Source organism: Sebastes umbrosus, chromosome 21 (genome assembly GCF_015220745.1).
Source record: "Sebastes umbrosus isolate fSebUmb1 chromosome 21, fSebUmb1.pri, whole genome shotgun sequence".
Classification (NCBI taxonomy): domain Eukaryota; kingdom Metazoa; phylum Chordata; class Actinopteri; order Perciformes; family Sebastidae; genus Sebastes; species Sebastes umbrosus.
Window position 1 is genome coordinate 7,851,475 of NC_051289.1, and position 20,343 is coordinate 7,871,817.

General features: G+C 39.4%; 1 protein-coding gene across 2 annotated transcripts; it reads left to right on the forward strand.

The window, feature by feature from the left end:
• Positions 1-9: 9 nt before the first annotated feature.
• Positions 10-19,860, forward strand: vps41 (VPS41 subunit of HOPS complex). Of its 2 annotated transcripts, XM_037756631.1 has the most exons (29): positions 10-218; positions 1,122-1,160; positions 4,289-4,345; positions 5,809-5,916; positions 7,242-7,319; positions 9,270-9,344; positions 10,251-10,313; positions 11,346-11,411; positions 12,907-13,026; positions 13,967-14,113; positions 14,206-14,272; positions 14,501-14,598; positions 15,122-15,251; positions 15,378-15,493; positions 15,582-15,700; positions 16,493-16,574; positions 16,719-16,811; positions 16,900-17,027; positions 17,377-17,521; positions 17,605-17,646; positions 17,738-17,788; positions 17,866-18,003; positions 18,100-18,154; positions 18,243-18,383; positions 18,494-18,630; positions 18,986-19,085; positions 19,182-19,226; positions 19,324-19,403; positions 19,509-19,860. In XM_037756631.1, the coding sequence occupies exons 1-29, from the start codon at positions 195-197 to the stop codon at positions 19,587-19,589; spliced, it is 2,625 nt and encodes an 874-aa protein (XP_037612559.1). In that variant the 5' UTR covers positions 10-194; the 3' UTR covers positions 19,590-19,860. The 2 variants fall into 2 exon arrangements, with proteins under 2 accessions (XP_037612559.1, XP_037612560.1); XM_037756632.1 differs by lacking the exon at positions 4,289-4,345 and having other exon boundaries at positions 19,509-19,589.
• Positions 19,861-20,343: the final 483 nt, after the last annotated feature.

A 20,343-nucleotide genomic window follows, 5' to 3' on the forward strand; every position in this document is an offset into this window, starting at 1 on the left:
GATGTTACTCATGACAGTGAGGAAGCAGCTTCAACAACAAACCTACAGTAGCATCACTCTTTGTTGAATTGTGGGTGTATTTTTGACATAAAGCGAACCTAACTGCGATATTGTGGATCTTTAACATGTATTCTCTTAAAACGTTGTGAGATATTGTAACTTATTCTGCTCGGATACGGCTGATAATAATAAGGATGGCGAATGTGGAGGAGAAGCAGGTGAGCATAGCATGTTTAGCTGGCTAATGTTGATATTTGTATATGTGTGTGCATCAAAATGAACAAGAATTGTGATCAGTGCATGCTGTCAGCTACCTTTTGATTATATTTAACGTGTAATGTGACAGTTACTGTGGTGTGGAAAGCTTAATTTTGTGGTTTGATAGCAGTTTTACATTGATTTGTTATCTATTTGTTGCCTTTTCTAAGTAAAACATATTATTTACAGTCTAGTCTAGTCTAGTGTTTGAGTTAAATTACATTATAATGCAGTCTCACTCTAAGTGGGGCTCTACTGTATGCTTTGGTGCTTTAATATAGTAAGTAATGTAATGGCAGATTGCTAATGTTGATGTTTTTAGACATGTATGCATCAAAATAAATAAGAATTGTGATCAGTGAATGCTGTCAGCTCACTTTTGATTAGATTTAACATGTTATGTGACAGTTATTGTGGCGTGGAAAGCTTAATTTTGTAGATTGATAGTAGTTTTACATTGATTTAATATCTATTTGTTGCCTTTTTTTAAGTAAAACCTGTTATTTACAATCTAATCTAGTCTAGTGTTTGAGTTAAATTACATTCTAATGCACTCTAACTTTAAATGTGTACGCTTTGGTGTTTTAATATAGTAAAAATGTAATGACAGATTGTTGAAATCCATTCAAAATGTCTCTTCATTTGTTCATTTTGTGGTTTGATAGTAGTTTTACATTGATTTGATACCTGTGTGTTGCCTTTTCTAAGTAAAACATATTATTTGCAGTCTAGTCTAGTCTGGTGTTTGAGTTAAATTACATTATAATGCACTCTAACTTTAAATGTGGCTCTACTGTATGCTTTGGTGCTTTGATATAGTAAGACATTTAATGATAATCCATTCAAAATGTGTCTTCATTCAGGGCAGAAAACAAAGTGAGGAATTCACAGATGAGTCTGAGGTAAGAAACATCATCACATGTGCTGCCATTTCTTTCTCCTACAAAAACACAAGTCAAGTCAAATTTATTTCTATAGCACATTTAAAACAACGAGAGCTGACCAAAGTGCTTTACAGACATAAGCAGAATGAAAAATGGTCAACAGAGCAGACAACAAAATCTCACACATCCACAGACAGAGACCAAGGTAAAATCCATGACTGTTATAATGAGCATTTATAAAAGGCCAATTAGTAATCACAATTCAAGTACATTCAAAAGCCAAAGAAAAGAGGTGGGTCTTGAGCTGTGCTTTGAAAGACTCTGTAGAGGGAGCAGATCTGATGTGGTGAGGCACAAAAAGTGAGTTAATATGGAGCTTAAAGGGGAAAGAATTACACCTAAAAATGTCATGCGGTTGCACCAGTGTGTCCATGTAGAAATGCATCAAGAGCAGCATGTTGTCGATGACAGGGCTGTGCATACTTCTGTCAAGCATGGATGATTTTTTGAACTCAAGTAAAGCTCGCTGCCTACTGAAAGGACTGTAATACATAGCCCAGCCTTTATCAACCCAGCTTGATCCCGGAAGGATCTTTGTCAGGTTTTTTGAGAGGTGTCAAACACTCATGAATTACAGATAGCTCTCCAGATCCATCAATATTATGACTGAGCTTCGGCATGTTACAGTACACTTGTGCTTGTGAGAATCACAAGTAGGCTAAATAAAATATAACTTTATACATCAGCCTGGCAGGAAGGGGAGAGTCTTTTTTTATAGGAAGCAGAGAATTGAATGAAATATCAGAGAAAGGCTCTCGGACAGCAGAGTTAAGAAGGACAGGAGGAAAGGGGGAAAACTGCAGGCTTGTAAATAGAAAGAGCTCCTACATCCTGTTTCCTGTCTGTGCACAGTGTGTCCAGTACTGTAGGACATGAACACTCACAGGGAAACAGGCACTTACAGACTTTGGGATTGTCTCTCCTCCAAGTGGCTGCAAGCAGCTGATTATTTACTTGGAATACAGCAAAATAATGTAGCTCACTTGGTGTCTTGCTGCTGCTGTTAAGTGTTATAACAGCAGGCTCACTGGTTGAAGGAAGTGAGGGCCGGTGTGCTGCTCTACAATCTGCTGCTCACACAGGAAATGAGCAGGACAACAATTTGATCTTGAAAGTAAAAGGCATGCTACTCACCTTTATAATCTGGCCGGACTAGTCTGATTTGTTATGACATAATACTAGCAATAAGCCTGGATGGAAGTGTTTTTGATTGTTCGTGGTATAAAGGAAATAAGAATTTGTTTTATTTGCCAAGTGCGTCATACAAGGAATTTCACTCTGACTTTTATGCATTGCTTTAAACGTACTTACGCAGAAATATAAATAACAGCTAGGGACAAGGACCCCAAAGCTGGAAAAATAAAGGCAAGGAATAGACAGGAAGATTATGAACACGGTAGAGAAATATTATATATATATTATGGCATGCCGTTAAGGAAATTATTATATATATAATGTGAAATTTGAGAATATTGAATGAAATCCTGAATACATAATTCCATATATTCAGGATTTCATTCAATATTCTCAAATTTCACATTATTTATATAATAATTTCCTGAAAGGCATGCCATAATATTTATATATATATATATATATATATATATATATATTCTTACTAATATATATATATATATATATATATATATATATATAAAATCTCTCCTAGTTGTTTGTATGGTTTGAGATCAGGCCATTTCTTCAGGTTTTTCCTATTATTGGTCACCCATCTGTACATTGTGTTTGAGACGGAAGTAAATGGAGGAGTTGGGGGCAGGATGATCTATTATGTTCTTAATATTGAAGAGGACATGTCCTCCTTTCTCACCCTTAATGTAAGTTAGTGACTAGTGTGGTCTTCAGTGTGTATTTGAAAGCAGCATGTTGTTCTTATTGTAGACAGACGGCTTGGTTCAGTCTGTTGTATCTTAACTGGCAATAAGCAAATAATATGGCCAAAATGGTTACAACACAAAGGCCAGCTCAGTAGTTGACAAAACAAAAAGCAACTTACAAGAGATGGCAGAAGTTTGAAAATGGGTAGTTTCTCTCCGGGGATGAAGTTTTCTTTTTGTTGTTTGATACACCTTTGAAACCCGTGACAAATGCCCCCGCATCAGAAATCTCACAACCAGAATACACAGGAAATAGCCTAGATATGGCGTTGTTGAGTGGGAAAGGATTGTTTTTGAAAATAACATTTTTTCCACGCTATTGTCCCCCCACCTCCAACCCAGTAGCACATAATGGCAGACACTGTTTTGAGTTGATGCACCCTCTGGGCAGCCACAGACTGTGCAGCATTGGTTATAAACTGAATTAGGAGTAATATTCAGGCTGTGACTGGCCGCAAATGTTGGCTCACGCTGGAAAGTGTAACACAGTAGAATACCTTAAGTTTGCTTTATGAAATGACTAAATGCATGTATGTCACTGGGGATGAACGGTCTCGTGGAAAAATCAAAATGACTTTATGCTGCATTTCACACAAGGTAATGGAAATGTGTCTTTGTGCATACAGTAGATCTCCTGATACACACACGCAAGACATATGAATGTCTTTAAAGAGGCCAGAATACATGTAGGATTGGACATCAGTGAGGTTCTGCTGGGTTCAATGTCACTGTGGTAGTGATGGTGGGCACTGTGCATGTGAAACCAGCCTCCCATGATGTGTTAGTTAGTTACTTTTTGCTGCAGATTGTTAAAGGAATGCTGCTGAAGACTAGGAAGGACCCTGTCTTTATTATCTTTTATATACATTGGTATTATACCATATGCATGTGTATAAATGGATGTAGAGCTTTTTAATAATTGGTTAATCATTTGTCATTTTTAAAGCACATGTTCTGTGTTTCCAGGTTCTCAAATGAAAGGATTTCATGCTTTTCTTTGCCATTTATGATACTTAACTATTTGGATTTTAAACTCTTGGTGTGAACGCAAGATGTTTGTCATGTCACTTTTTCTTTTTTATTATTTTATGGACACAATTCTTAATAAAAAAAAAAATAATGAGCACATTAATCATTAATGAAAACAATTGTTAGTTGCAGCCCTAAATGGATGTTTTTTTCTTGTTCAAGTTAAATGAAGATGAATGCGGTCTAACAACCCAGAGTTTGCAAATACAACACCTTGATGTAAGCAACAATACCTTAAAATATATCACCAATTCTTAGCAAAATATAGTTAAAAAACAATAATATGTCCTGTCAAGTTTATGAATATAGCTGAATATCACAAATCACAAATTTGCCTCAAGAGGCTTTGCATTGTCTATTTCTTTTTTATTTACACTTGTGAAGAATTTTATCTGATGAACAGAGGAACGCAATTAATTAATTTAATGTGATTTTGCATACATTTATATAGGAAAAATATTCTTATGAATGTTCTGATATTGATTTTTAACCATTTAACCAGCCTTACAAAATGCTTATTTCAAGCTTATTTCATGTTTGATGGACTTAAAGGTGCCCTGCAGAGATTTCTTGTAAGCAAACCAAAGTTGTGTTTATCTGTGACGTCTAACAAACACATTGAATGCATCTCCTTCTTCTTTTTAGAGCATTTAAAATGATGAATTGTTTACATCCATGTTTACTACCTAGTTGTCTTCTTCTAGCTGTCAATTGATTAAAATATGTAATCGCGATTAATCACATGATTGTCCATAGTTAATCGTGATTAATCACAAATTAGTCACACATTTTTTTATCTGTTCAAAAATGTACCTTAAAGGGAGATTTGTCAAGTATTTAATACTCTTATCAACATGGGAGTGGACAAATATGCTTCTTTATGCAAATGTATGTATATATTTATTATTGGAAATCAATTAACAACACAAAACAATGACAAATATTGTCCAGAAACCCTCACAGGTACTGCATTTAGCATAACAAATATGCTCAAATCATAACATGGCAACCTCAAGCCCAACAAGCAACAACAGCTGTCAGTGTGTCAGTGTGCTGACTTGACTATGACTTGCTCCAAACTGCATGTGATTATCATAAAGTGGGCATGTCTGTAAAGGGGAGACCCGTGGGTTCCCATAGAACCCATTTTCATTCACATATCTTGAGGTCAGAGGTCAAGGGACCCCTTTGAAAATGGCAATGACAGTTTTTTTTCGCCAAAATGTAGCGTAAGTTTGGAGCGATATTCAACCTCCTTCACGACAAGCTAGTATGACATGATACCAATGGATTCCTTAGGTTTTTTGCGTTAACATGTTATTATCGCGTTAACTTTGACAGCCCTAGTGTGAAACCAAAGGCAGGATATGTGGGGAGTTGCACATAAATACATTGCTCCATAGCGCCACTAGTGGTCAAAAATTCTACAGGGCACCTTTAAGTTGAGTTGGAAGCTTATAAAGTCTTGTTCTCTTCTTCTCACTTGTTTTAAAATGGAGAGTACAGGATTTAAATGACTTGAGGTGGACATTGTGTATATTTCAGTTTGCTGCGTGAAGGGTTTTGTCGATGGCTTTCAAAGAACATTGTGAACCGTAGAGGACACTGTGCTGTTGTAATGAATACCTTTTAAGAACACGTTATAGCGAGAGCCCACCTTACACGTCTGCTTTATCCACCAGGAGGAGGACAGCGAGGAGGAGCCCAAGCTGAAGTATGAGAGGCTCTCCAATGGGGTGACAGAAATCCTCCAGAAGGATGCAGCCAGCTGTATGACCGTCCATGACAAGGTAGAGGTTATAATCCACCACCCACCACAAGGGCATTTCACTCTCAAGTCCACCCATCTCAAGCACACATTGTTTATGTAGAGATGGCAGCCCATTCTTTTCTCACCTTCCCCCCTGCTTTTCCCTCTCAGGGAGGTGCATCAGAAGGCGCCATTGTTTTCTCCTCTTTTTTATTCCCACTCTTACATATTTTTTCCTCTCCTCCGTTTGTTGGTATTTTTAAGAGGGCCACTCTTCGGCGAGATGGTTAATCGTTGTGGCACCAGCAGCGCACATGCACGCCTGAGCAGAGCAAAAGTCATACCCAGTTATGTCTCCTCACCTGATGTTTTATTAACCGCTATTGATTTTCATTTATTTATTTTTACTTTGAGGATTTTGTTTTTAACCTCAAAATAGAAACCGTGCCACAGCGAGAGACGTCGCTTTGCTGCAATTCTAAATTTGATCTGACTGTCTTTCTTCCTGCTCCTGCCATCCAGCTACCTGTGTGGTCACACCAGCCCCCCCCCCCTCCGCCGCGGCAAAACTCCCACCGCCTTAAAGCCACCGGCGGCACATATTGCCTCATGTTGCCTCATATTTTAAGTGTCTGAATCGGAATTTCATTTGAACAATTCCATTCTGATAAATCCCTTTAAAAGTCGCTCCGCCTCACAAGGTTGAACCCTTTATTTATTTATTTTTGGTTATTTTATTTGGGGAGATTGCCGGGGCTCTGTCTGACATGCTCAGCTGTGCCTGTAAATATAAGCATTTCATTATAGACTGCACTGAAGCATGGTGGACTCGCCGCACATCCACATGCTGGTCTAGAAGGGAGGGGGATTAGGAGGAGGGCACGGTGCAGGGGCTGGGGTGGAAGAACACACACTTAATCTAATGCCAAAAGCCCCCAGTTTCTATAATTTTTTTGTCCCAGTGGACTCACGTACACACACACATATGCACAAAACACAGAAACCAGTTGCTGCTCAGTGGAAATAATAGCTGTGTGCTGGGCAGGGAGGGTAGCGCGGGGAGCATGGGAAGAAGTCAGATGTACAGTGCATTTATTATGCTTAAGCATTTTAATTTGAGGGTGAAAAAAATGCCATTTCACACTGTATGCTTTAATAAATAGGGCTTTTCCACCCCCTGCAATTTCACAGTTTTGCCTCCAAGCCCACCCAATCCCACTCTGCTCATGTCGCTCCAGCTCCAGGAAGTGATTTTTTTTTTTTTATCCTCTCACACAGCCTTCGTCAGCACAAGATTTTTTTTTTTACTTGAATTTGTTTCATGTGTCTTCTGGTTTAATTTACATTACATTTGTCTCTTTTCAGTTTCTTGCCCTAGGTACTCATTTTGGAAAGGTGTTCCTGCTGGACATCCAAGGAAACGTAACTCAGAAGTTTGAAATTGTGAGTACATTGAAATGGATTATAATGCTGAAATTCATTAAGGCCTACTGGTGCACGTGATTAACTTTTTAGCCATGCCAATGACTAATGCTAATATTAGTAATTATATGATATATTATTAATGATATTAAAGGAACAGTTTGTAACAATTAGGGGATCTATTTGCAGAAATGGAATATAATATTAACAAGTATGTTTTCATTAGTGTATAATCACCTGAAAATACGAATCGTTTTGTTTTCGTTACCTTAGAATGAGCTGTTTATATCTACATAGGGAGCGGGTCCTCTTCATGGAGCCGGTCGCCATGTTTCTACAGTAGTCCAGAACGGACAAACCAAACACTGGCTCTATATAGGGCCATTCAGGTTTTCGCGTTGGCCACCGTAGTTCTGCTACACGCTTGGCACTCTGGAAGAAGTTTCAGTTGGTTGCAATCTGCAGCCTCACCAATAGATGCCGCCAGATCCTCCACACACTAAACACCTTTAACACTAAATAATCTTAATGATTTTGTTGATTTTTTTACTTTTCCTCTAGCGCCTCCAGCAGCAGGTTGACATTTGTGTTATTTAGTGACATGTATTGACAATTATTGCTAGGGCTGCCCCCTCTTAGTTGATTAGTCGACTAAGATTTCTTTGGTCGATTAGTTGTTTTTTAAGCTTTTTTTATGCTGAATGACTTATTTCTAAGAAACTTATGAGCTCATTTCTAGTAAACACAAGATTTAAAGTGGTGCTTTTGTGTGATTCTTTGTGGAGAAACTCAGTTAATCAATCAATTAATTGATTAGTCGACAAATCATACGAGTGTTAGTCAACTAAGAATTTCTTTGGTCGAGGACAGTCCTAATTATTGGATGGATTGCCATGAATTTTGGTACCCATATGTGACTTTTCATCTAGCGCCATCATCAGGTCAAAATTTTGATTTGTCTAATATTTTTGACCAAATACCTGCAAAACTAGTAACATTCCCATCAGCCTCAGCTCTACTGTGTGTTCAATGATAATTAACAAATGTTAGCATGCTAACACACTCAACTATGAAATAAGCAAATAAGCATATTTCCCAAAATGTCGAACTATTCCTTTAACAGTCCTCTGGTCTCTAAAACACAGCAGAAGCACAGTTTATTTTACATACACCATTTAATGGTTAGGGACATTAATATTAGATCCTAAAGGGATGCATGAGGAGGCATTTTGCTCGTGTTGGATTTCTAACCAGCAGGCATATCTGATTTATTCCCACTATTTTACTTTCACTAAACATTTCTGCTCACTTGATGTGGATGGATTTACTTCTGAACTGTAATTTAATTTGCAAGTCAAACAAAATCAGTAATCAGGGCTGATTTGACTGTAGTGTCTCCGCTGAGCGCATTGATTCAAGTGCTACTCACCTGAGGAACTTACAGTACTGGCCAGTTATCAGACTCTGCCTAAAAGAAACAAGGAAGTGATTTCACTGAGTTCTGGTTGATGGATTTGTGACATAGTTTCAAAATAAACCGGTCTGAATTCAGTGAAAAGGATTTAATATGCGTACCAAATACCCAGGTGAACCTAATGCACTGGAGAGACTGTAAAATATGTGATAAGCAAAACCTTGTTCTCCTTCAGGGATGGTTTTTAAGTAACATTTGCTATAATATATGCCATTTGGTCGTCTCCTTTTATCTAAAGAGCCCTATAGTGTCATGAATGTGTAAACTTTAAAAGCATCAGCAGTGAGTTTAGACCCCCCTAACCTTCACAGTATTAATGCCACGCTCCATGCATTGACACATACGGGACTGTGCATCCATTACATACTCAAATTTTTCTCTTTTTCTGGCATTTCACTTAACGGGGTAAAATGTCAGCCAGCAACATTTGGCCAGCCGCAAAGATATTCTCACCCGCCGCCTCTAAAAAAAGATGCCATGATATTGTGTCTCCGCAGAGTTCAGTGAAGATCAACCAGATCAGTCTGGATGAGAGTGGAGAGCATGTGGGCATCTGCTCCGAGGATGGGAAGGTGAGATCGCTCTGCTCATCGCCGCTGGTTACTGATCCTTGGGTGTTTTTCATCTCTCATAATTCATCCTAAAAACTCATCTTATCACTGTTAAACTTTATGCTAATGATATGGAACTTGGTTGTGAATTTTTAGAAGGCAGTTCTTCCAGAAGTTTTATCTTCACCATATCTACACATATTTTTTTTTTCATGATGCGTGAATTTATAAAAAGCTTGCACCTATTTTGAATAGTAGGGAGGAAAGGATCCGTCGAGCTGTCAGTCAGCCATCAGCCGTCTATGGATACCCTTTCCATGTTCTCCACCTCGCTGTTATCTTGTCTCTTCTCATCATTACCACCATCCTTCATGGATTTCGCAGTCAAGATATGCTCTCTGATATCACCCTCCCCTTACTTCCAGCACTCTGGTGGCAAAAACAAGATCTTGTCGCGCAAAAAAAGTGGAGCAGACAATTAAAATCAATGCCGCAGCAATTGTTTGCCCTCAACCAATTCAGTTGGCTGTTAATCCTTTGAAAATCTAACTTAATCCTTAATCGCTGGTGCGGTTCGAAAAATGAGATTGCATCGGAGTTTTATATTATTCCTCTACTTACAAAAAAAACTCTTCTTTTTGGGGCCTCGGATGAAGAGAAACTGGGTGCCATGTACTCTAATGGTACATTAGGGTTTGTTGTAGCCAACAAAGATGACGACATGTGTTTCTAAACCCTGCGGGGTTCAAAGAATCAACTCGTCCACTAATTGGTGACCCAGCGGAGAAGTAGGGAACCAATCAAAGTCTTTTCTGACCACAATTCCCCCCGCTGGCCTCGGATAGTTGCAGAGGCAGCAATTAAAGGAGAAATGTTTGAGTTATTCACCTTTTGCTTTCCTGTTCAGCCGTCTCGTCTTTGTTTCAGGTTCAAGTGTTTGGTCTCTATACAAGAGAGGGCTTCCACGAGAACTTTGACTGTCCCATCAAAGTAAGTTCATTTCACACTTATCACCCACATATATATATACTGTACATACATACACATTGTACATCAATTACTCACCCTGTGTTACCTTGAATTCTTGAAGAAAACTTTGTGTTTCTTGCATGCCTCCATGGCGCACAGAGGATAAAAAAACTGAGAAAAGTCTTGAATTGAAGTAAATGGGGGGCCACTTTTAATAGATAGATAGATAGATAGATAGATAGATAGATAGATAGTAACTTTATTGATTCCGAGCGAAATTCAATGCCGAATTCACACCAGAGCAGCGGCAAAGTGCGGCCTGCGGTGAGCCGCCGTGCAACGTCTATGAAAAGCTGCGGCGGCTGCTCCCGTGCTATGCGGGCAGTGTTTCTCTCTATGGCGTCATGGACTTTGGGCTTTGTAACTTTGCAGACAATTTTCACGCACAAAAAGCTGCTGATGCGGCCAAACAAAAGTTGGGAAATGTTTAACTTTTAGCGGCAAAGTGAGGCCAGAGAGGACCCGTAGCCAATCAGTAAACAGATCCTTGATTTTTTTTTTTTGGTGGAGGTTTTAGCAAAGATGCATGTGTTTGGGAAGTAGTGAGCATACGACTGGATAAACGAGACTTGGATTATTATATATTATATTACAGTGTGTGAGTGTCAAAATGGATCTTTTGATATAGTTTTGTTGTTAAACGCGGCCTCCATTCACCTCAATTCCTCAAGGATTTACTCTTTTTTGATTCTCCCTTCACCATGGAGGAGCATGTGAGAAAGTTTTCTTTAAGAATTCAAGGTAACGCTGGAGGAGTAATTGATATATAAATGGTCATTTTGTGGATGAAGTCTTCCTTTAAGTGCCTCATCATACATCTGTTGCTACAGCATTACCTGCATATAGACCTTTTAAAACTGGACAACTTGAACATTTTAAATGTTGTATTTCATGTTGAATGTTTGTTAATGGGGTAGCTGACAGGAAGTAAACTTGGACCAAAGATGTTGCCCTAGCAACAGAATGAGACAATCTGTCTGTATTGTTTTGCAGGTGGTGGCGTTACACCCTCAGTTCACCAGATCAAACTACAAACAGTTTGTCACCGGGGGCAACAAGGTAGGTTTGAACACTACTTTTTACTCGTGCAGTCATTATGAACAGTTTTTTCGCCATTTCCTGCCACAATAATTCATCCTGATTGTGTCCGGGGGCGAATACCGAATCCCGCCAACCTTCTCACTCTGGCTTGGCCGGCTGCGATGCGCGGGCCTTTGTCTGGCGTGAAAGGCTCTTAGTTTTCTGTCTCTTTGCTGGAGTGCTCTCGGGAGAGCTGCCCATTTTCACAAAGTGCTATTCGCTCAACAGTGTTTGAAAGGCAATGCTTCGCGAGCACGGCAAGTAGATGTCATTATCAAGAGGGGAGATAGTCTTAGGGTTTCCGGGGCGCATGCGGTGATCTCTCTCTGGTAGGTATGCCACCACGGGAACTATCTCAGATATTTGTCATTTCGTTTTTCGGAAGTAAAACCACCTACCTATTACCACACGCCAATTACTGTACACACAAAACTATAAACTGCAAGTAGCGTCATTGCAAATCCATTCGTAAATAAAGTATACTGACATTTATACAACAGGGGTGAGGAAAAACAACTTTTTTTCTATCAAACCCCATTGTTAGTGTTACTTTGCCATTTTCTTTCAATCGGCGCTGATTCCTCTCAGTTCCAAGTTGCGAAGGCCTCCACAATGTGCCCGTGATGAAAATCAATACGCCTCAACGGGAGCCACATCCTGTCAAAGGAAATTCAATTTTGTCTCCACAGTTCTTTTGTCATATCATCTCTTTGTAGAGCAAACTGTTTATTAACATAGCACAACTGCTGAATTAAAGAGCCTATACAACCTTCTCTCGGCATCCTTGGTCATATTACGAGCATTTAGCAGTTTATATAGTGAGGACAGTAACAATGCAGGGAATGTGAATGACGGGCTTTTGTCCTCATACAACACAAGGCCTGAACATTAAACGACAGCTGATGAAGCAGTCCTGCGGTTAGAAACACAACACTCTCGCTGAGCATCCGCACCTAAACATAGCATGAAGATGTGATGTTTGAATACTTGTTTCTATACTTTACACCGCCCACAGTGACGACAATAAATGGTGTGTATCCTAAAGAAGCCGCAGCCATTATGATGGGAGCGAAAAGGATGTATGAAATCATGCTTGTAATGCATCACACCATCTTCAAATTACGTCAACCATGTGAAACCTGTAAAATGACTTCTTCCACCACTGAATGTGAAGCTTTTCTCACTTTGATGGAGTCTAATGAACAATCTGTCTTCATCGTCTTTATGCCTAAATGCTCTGAAGCTGAATTAAGATCTTCATAAAGAACTAAAAATCTGGTTTTACGTCATAATTTGCAGCGTGGATGAGAAAGTTTCCAACAGATTTAAGTTAAATCTATAAGGCTGTTTCACTCTTTTATCAGACTCAGCTCCTGACTGGCTGTCCCTGTGCGTTGTGCTGTTCATCTACTGCCCTCTGTAGGCCGGCCTGCACAACTGCAAACTGTAGTATTAAATGTGTTTTCTTTCCCAGCTGCAACTGTATGAAAGAAACTGGCTAAATCGCTGGAAGACGTCTCTTCTACATGAAGGCGAGGGCTCCATCACTAACATCCAGTGGAGAGGTAACCTCATCGCCTGGGCCAACAATGTGGTGAGTGATCAGACACAGACTTCAATAAAAAGTATTAAAAGTATTAAAATTAAAAATATTGAATGTGTAAAATGTAGGGCTGTCAACCGATTAAAATATGTAATTGTGATTAATCACATGATTGTCCATGATTAAAGATGATTAATCGCAAATGAATTGCAAATTTTTTTTATCTGTTCAAAATGTACCTTAAAGGGAGACTATTTAATACTCTTATCAACATGGGAGTGAGCAACTATGCTTGCTTTATGCAAATATATGTATATATTTATTATTTTAAATCAATTTACAACACAAAACAATGACAAATATTGTCCAGAAACCCTCAAAGGTACTGCATTTAGCACCCATAGAACCCATTTTCATTCACATATCTTGAGGTCAGAGGTCAAGGGACCCCTTTGAAAATTGGCATGCCAGTTTTTCCTCACCAAAATTTAGCGCAGGTTTGGAGCGTTATTTAGCCTCCTTCGCAACAAGCCAGTATGACATGTTTGGTACCAGTGGATTCATTAGGTTTTATAGTTTCATATGATGATAAAATAGAAAGTAGCAGCAAGCACGTCTCCAAATCTTGAACAGTATTGCGTGCCAGGTAGTAGTAAGAACAGAAGAAACAAATCACCGGCACTCACAGATATACTGTAGGGTCTTTCTTAGTTTATTCTGGGCAAAAAAACAAACACGTTTCAGCTATAAGCCATCATTAGTGTGACGCGTCATGCGTTAATTTCTAATGCCCAGAATAAACTCAGAAAGACCCTAGTTTCATATGATACCAGTATCTTCAAACTGAGCCCGCTACAACCTTAAAATCGCAAGTTGCGTTAATGCATTAAAGAAATTAGTGTTGTTAAAACGAATTTGCGTTAACACGTTATTATCACGTTAACTTTTACAGCCCAAATAAAATGTTTGTTTTTTTCCTGATGTCTTTTAGGGAGTTAAGATCTACGATATCGGCACAAAGCAGCGGATCACAAACGTGCTGCGGGACAACGTCAGCCTGAGGCCGGACATGTACCCCTGCAGCCTGTGCTGGAAGGACAACTGCACTCTCATTGTGGGCTGGGGCACTTCCATCAAGGTTTGCTGCTTTTTCTATTTAAATCCATTACAGACACTATTAGCTGTTCACTAGTGTTTCAGACTTTCTCTATTGTTCTTATTTCTCCTCAGATTTGTGTTGTGAAAGAGCGAAATCCCACTGAGATGAGAGATCTGCCCAGCCGCTATGTGGAAATAGGTATGAAATACACTGCACATTTTAATAAACTACATGATAATAAACTTTATTTATAGAGCACTTCTCTGAACAAAGATGTTTTACAACATAAAGCCAGAACAGGCAATAAATGCATAGAATATCATTATGTTACTACTGCCAACTTACAGATGTATTAAATGCACTCTAACATAGTATCTATCATACTATCTTTGATCCTTTTTTGTTTGGTTTCTCTTTTTCAAACAGTGTCTGCATTTGAGACGGAGTTCTTCATCAGTGGCCTGGCCCCGCTGGCTGATCAGCTCGTCACCCTGTACTTCGTCAAGGAGAACTCTGATCACATGGTAATTATACTTCTTTTACATGTAGATCTTAAAGAGGACCTATTATGCTCATTGTCAGATGCAAACTTGTGTTTTGGGTTTCTACTAGAACAGGTTTACATGATTTAATGTCCAAAAAACACTTTACTTTTCTTATACCAGCTGTGCTGCAGCACCTCTTTTCACGATCGGTCTGAAACGCTCTGTTTGAGCTCCTGGTCAACCTCTCCAGCTCCGCTCTAACTAGCTTTGTTTGAGCGCGTGCTAAACTAGTCACTAGGCGGGTATTATGCAAATGCATTACTTGATGACATCACCATGTTACGGAAGAAAAGGCAAGACTTTCAGCGAGGTGTTTCAGGCAGTTCAGGAGCAATGTTTCTCCCTTTGGCGTGGACTTTGTGCTTTGTAACTTTGCAGATTTTTTAAATGTACAAAAAACTATATAACACACTAAAGGAAAGGGGAAAAAAGACACATAATAGAGCCTCTTATATATATATATAAATATGGTGTAAGATTTTGTACTCTTGTGTGTCTGCAGGACGAGGAGTTTCGTGCGCGTCCTCGTCTCGACATCATCCAGCCTCTCCCTGAGAGCTGCGAGGAGATCTCTTCAGACGCGCTGACTGTGCGCAACTTCCAAGACAACGAGTGCAGAGACTACCGCCTCGGTGAGACTATGAAAAGAGAAAATGTCACGCGGCCTTTTACTGAGCTCTGATTTCATTATGCATCGGCCATCAAATGTCAGCTGTAATGCGCAGTACGCAGAGGCATAAATGTATTTTCATTAACAGAGCATTCTGAGGGAGAGTCGCTCTTCTACATCATCAGTCCCAAAGACATCGTCGTGGCCAAGGAGCGAGACCAGGACGACCACATCGATTGGCTGCTTGAAAAGAAGAAATATGAGGTTTGCGTTGTTGAGTTTTATGAATGCAGCAAAAGGTTACGGCCTACAATTATATAGTTTAACTGTGTGTGTCCCGTTGCTGTGACAGGAGGCGCTGATGGCTGCAGAGATCAGCTTCAAAAACATCAAGAGACACGACGTTCAGCAGATTGGGATGGGTTACATCAATCACTTAGTGGAGAAAGGAGACTATGACAGCGCTGCGAGGTGGGTTTAACTTCTGCAGGTGGACAGTCAGTTAATCCATTTCATAAGCTGTTCAGTGAGTGAGCGTGTGTGAGATATATGAAAAAAAATATGTGTCCATATTACAGAAACATTCTAAGTGTTGAGCAGAATTAGGGCTGTGTATTGGCAAATATTTGGCGATACAGTACATATCATGATACAGGGATTACGATTTAATGTATTGGGATATATTGTGATACTGTAAGCAAGGCAATATATTTCTTTCAAAATATAATTTTAGGAAAACTGTCATAGTATAAAGAACACACCACTTTATGCATAAAATATGAGTGAAAAAAAGTTTGCAGTGCACCCTTAGGCTACTTCCTGTCTCAGTTTATGTTGTTACGTTGGAGTGGAAGAGTCAAATGGCTGAAGATAGATTACAACATTGCTATCTAGCAGTCAGGGTTTAAGCACGAATCTTTGCATGTAAATCTAGTGTTTTTTAGACTCGATACAGTCTCACAAAACATAATATCACGATACTCAAGTGTATTGATATTTTCTTATACCCCTAAGCAGAATATTTCACTCGTGTCTTTATTTAAAATTGTAGGAAGAGGGAACACTCTTAAACATAATCCAAATGTATTTTCACTAAAATCACCATGGTTACTGAAAGGATAAAATGAGATTTTAATTACCTGTAATGGAACTTTTAAGCACAAAGATCGTATTCTAGTTCACTCATGACTCGACAGCCACAAGCATGTCCACCGCTAACAAAGTCAAAAACCAGAATCTTCTTATTTCATCTGAATGATTCAGGAAGTGCCAAAAGGTTCTTGGAAAAAACATGGAACTATGGGAAAATGAAGTGTACAGGTTCAAAACCATCGGACAGCTGAAGGTAGGAATTTCTCTTCCTTAATAGAACTTAATTACTAAAGTGATTATGATCATGAAATAATGATGCATTTTCTTCAGAAAGTCGTGTTTCTTTCTTCCAGCATCCGTCTGTTATCAATATTGCTCCTTCTCTTTCTAATTTCAGGCCATCAGTCAGTATTTGCCCCGAGGAGATCTGCGTCTCAGACCGGCCATCTATGAAATGATCTTGCATGAATTTCTCAAAACCGACTATGAGGTACTTTGTCCCATAATATCCTGTGAGAAATCCAGAGTTAATCCACTGGTTGATCGTCAGCTTAATGGTTCCTGTGCTGTCCACAAAGGGTTTTGCCACACTGATCCGGGAGTGGCCTGGAGAGCTTTATAACAACATGGCCATTGTTCAGGCTGTCACCGATCACCTGAAGAGGGACCCCACCAACAGAACCCTGCTCACCACGTTAGCTGAACTGTAAGTGATATTAACGTGTGCATTACTCAACCATTTTAATACATATTGAGGGAAATATCCAAACTCAAGTTGCCAGTTTTTAATATTGCAACAAAATGGAAAAGGTTCATACATTGTACACATTTGTAAGGAATTCTGTGTCAATTATTTGGTATTTTTTGAAATTCTATGATCTAGACTGAAGTTTTAAATGAAGTTCTGTGTATCTGATCAATGCATGGTTACACAATATTTGTCTGCAAATATATATTTACTGTAGGACTTGTTGGGTTGAAGCTTTCAAAGGACTTTAAAATGACACAAAATCAAATTCCATAAAGTGACTTGTTGGTATTTGATGCTGTTGCAGCTACACGTACGATCAGCGGTACGACAGAGCCTTAGAAATCTACCTGAGACTGAGGCACAAAGACGTCTACCAGCTGATCCACAAACACAACCTTTTCTCCTCCATAGAGGACAAGATCGTACTCCTCATGGATTTTGACAAAGAGGTGACTGAAAACGTGCACATTTTACTGTCATGTTTTCATTTTATAAGTTTGATGTTTGAGTAATAGATTCTCTAAATTTACAGAAAGCTGTTGACATGCTTCTGGACAACGAGGACAAGTTATCGGTGAGTGTTCCCGACTTCTCTCAGTATTTTATTAAGGATGTGATGAAAACCTGCAGCCCACTGATCCTGTTTCTCTTCTCTCCTCTAACAGACAGACAGAGTGGTGGAAGAGCTGGCAGACAGGCCTGAGCTTCTGCATGTGGTGAGTTGACTAAATACAATCATATTAACTTTCAAGATTGAATTCAGAACTGATTTGACTCCTCTTTTTCCCCGCAGTACCTCCATAAACTGTTCAAGCGGGACCATCACAAAGGCCAGAAATACCACGAGAGACAGATTGGCCTGTATGCCGAATATGACCGTCCAAATCTCTTACCGTTCCTGAGGGATAGCACACACTGCCCGCTTGAAAAGGTACTATTCTTACATATCATCCTACTGTATGTTCATGTTTCCAGAAGCTAAAAGACATGACTTATCGTGTCTTCTTTTTCTGTTTTTTCCTCTCAGGCTCTGGAGGTTTGTCAGCAGAGGAACTTTGTAGAGGAGACTGTCTTCCTGCTCAGTAAGTGTTAAGTGTTAAGGTCTGTTTTCCTACTTTAAGTGTGTTTGACATTATTAAAAGGAAACTAATCGAGCATGTTGGCTCCCAGGCCGGATGGGAAACTGCAGACGAGCTCTGCAGATGATCATGGAGGAGCTGGAGGACGTAGACAAGGCCATAGAGTTCGCCAAAGAGCAGGACGACGCAGAGCTCTGGGAGGATCTCATCTCTTACTCCATTGACAAACCACGTATGATGCAGTCTCCCATTGACCCCTGTTTGATTCTGTCTTTCTTTGTCATTTTGCCACTTTCTTATATATATTTCTTTGTCTCTATCTGCCTGCTGCTGTCTCCCCAGCGTTCATCACCGGCCTCCTTAATAACATCGGTACTCATGTGGATCCCATCCTGCTCATCCATCGCATTAAGGAGGGCATGGAGATCCCAAACCTGCGAGATTCACTAGTAAAGATCCTCCAGGACTACAATCTACAGGTTAGACATGTTTCTCTTATTCATTAGAAATCTTTATACATTATAAGATTATACAGTAGTGCAGCAGTAAACATTGTTCGTCACTACTAGTACGGCTTTTGTTCAGTTGAAATAGAAGATAAAAACTAAAATAACCCTCACAGGTACCAGTATAGTCAGTTGGGGATTGCACATAGACCGTATATAAGAAGTGGACGTATTCACTGTGACGTCACCCATTGGTTTGTAGACTGCCGTTCTGAAGCCTCGAGTTCGGCATTTTGGCCGTCGCCAACTTGGTTTTTTGCAACCCGAAATGACACGAACATCATGTTGTTTTGCTTATTAACCAGCATTTGTTTTCTCGTTTTCTAAGATTCTTCTGAGAGAAGGATGTAAGAAGATCCTGGTGGCCGACTCCCTCTCGCTGCTCCAGAAGATGCACCGAACGCAGATGAGAGGAGTCCGGCTCGACGGTGGGCGATGCACTTTCTTGGCGTTTATGCAGAAGCAGCAGCGGAGATCAATTCATTTTTAAACTGTACTAACACAAGTGTTGGTTTTCTTTTCAGAGGAGAACATTTGCGAATCGTGTCATGCTACAATATTACCGTCAGGTGGGTTTTCTGTGTAGTTGTATTCAAGTATTTGACTGTTGTTTTGCATTTGAAAGCTATTCATTGCTAGTTTTTTGGCTTCACGCCTGTGTTTCAGACATGGCCAAGCCCTTCAGCGTGGTGGTGTTTCACTGCAGACACATGTTTCACAAGGAATGTTTACCGTCTTCAGGATCAGTAAGTAACTTCCCTTTAATCTGTGTCACTCTTTACACAACACATCACATAACTTGACTGACCTATACTGAGACTCCTGTACCTTTTCTCTCTTTCCTGTTTCAGATTCCTGGGGTGCAGTTTTGTAACATCTGCAGTGCGAAGAAGCGCGGGCCAGGAAGTGGAATCCTGGAGATGAAGAAGTAAACGGGGATTTATGCACTCACAATGTTATTATTGATGCTTTTACCTTCCCCCCGTTGCTTTCCATCTACTGTCAGTGCATTGATCAATGGATATTACCTTCCCACTACTCACTGAACTGTACACTTGCAAAAATGCAAAACTTATATATTGGATTGTCTCTGTATATTTACATCTAACAACTATAAAGTGCTTTACTTGTTCTGCTTGCCACTAATGTGATTTGGCGATGAAATATCTGCAACGTCTGAAAAATAAAATCACATAAAATGTGTTTGTGTCTGATAATTATTCATGTCAATCGAGGAGAAAGGAAATTCATTTAGTCTTCAATGTTTGAGCTTTTGTGTTCTATTATACTATGGTGTCTATAGTTGAAAACACATTAGTAACAATACACATTCAGTATTGTGTTAATATGTTTGTCATAATTGCACAAAATATTCCTTAAAAACATGTAAAGAATGTTGTGAATGCAGCAAATATTGAATATGGGCAACTTAATATTTGATTTTGTCAGACTTTTCCCTTAAATTACTGATATTACAGCTTGAATTGGTGCACACAGATATTTAAAACCACCCTCAAAGCTGTTGAAAGGATGTACAAAGATGCCAATAGCATGACTCATTTGTGGTATTTCAGACGTTTTAAGCTAGTGAGATATACAGATGCACTATTACAGTAGTTCTTCAAATAATCAGTGGTTTTGCTCCTTCCGTATTAAGACGCTTTGAAGAAAACCACAACCAGGTGC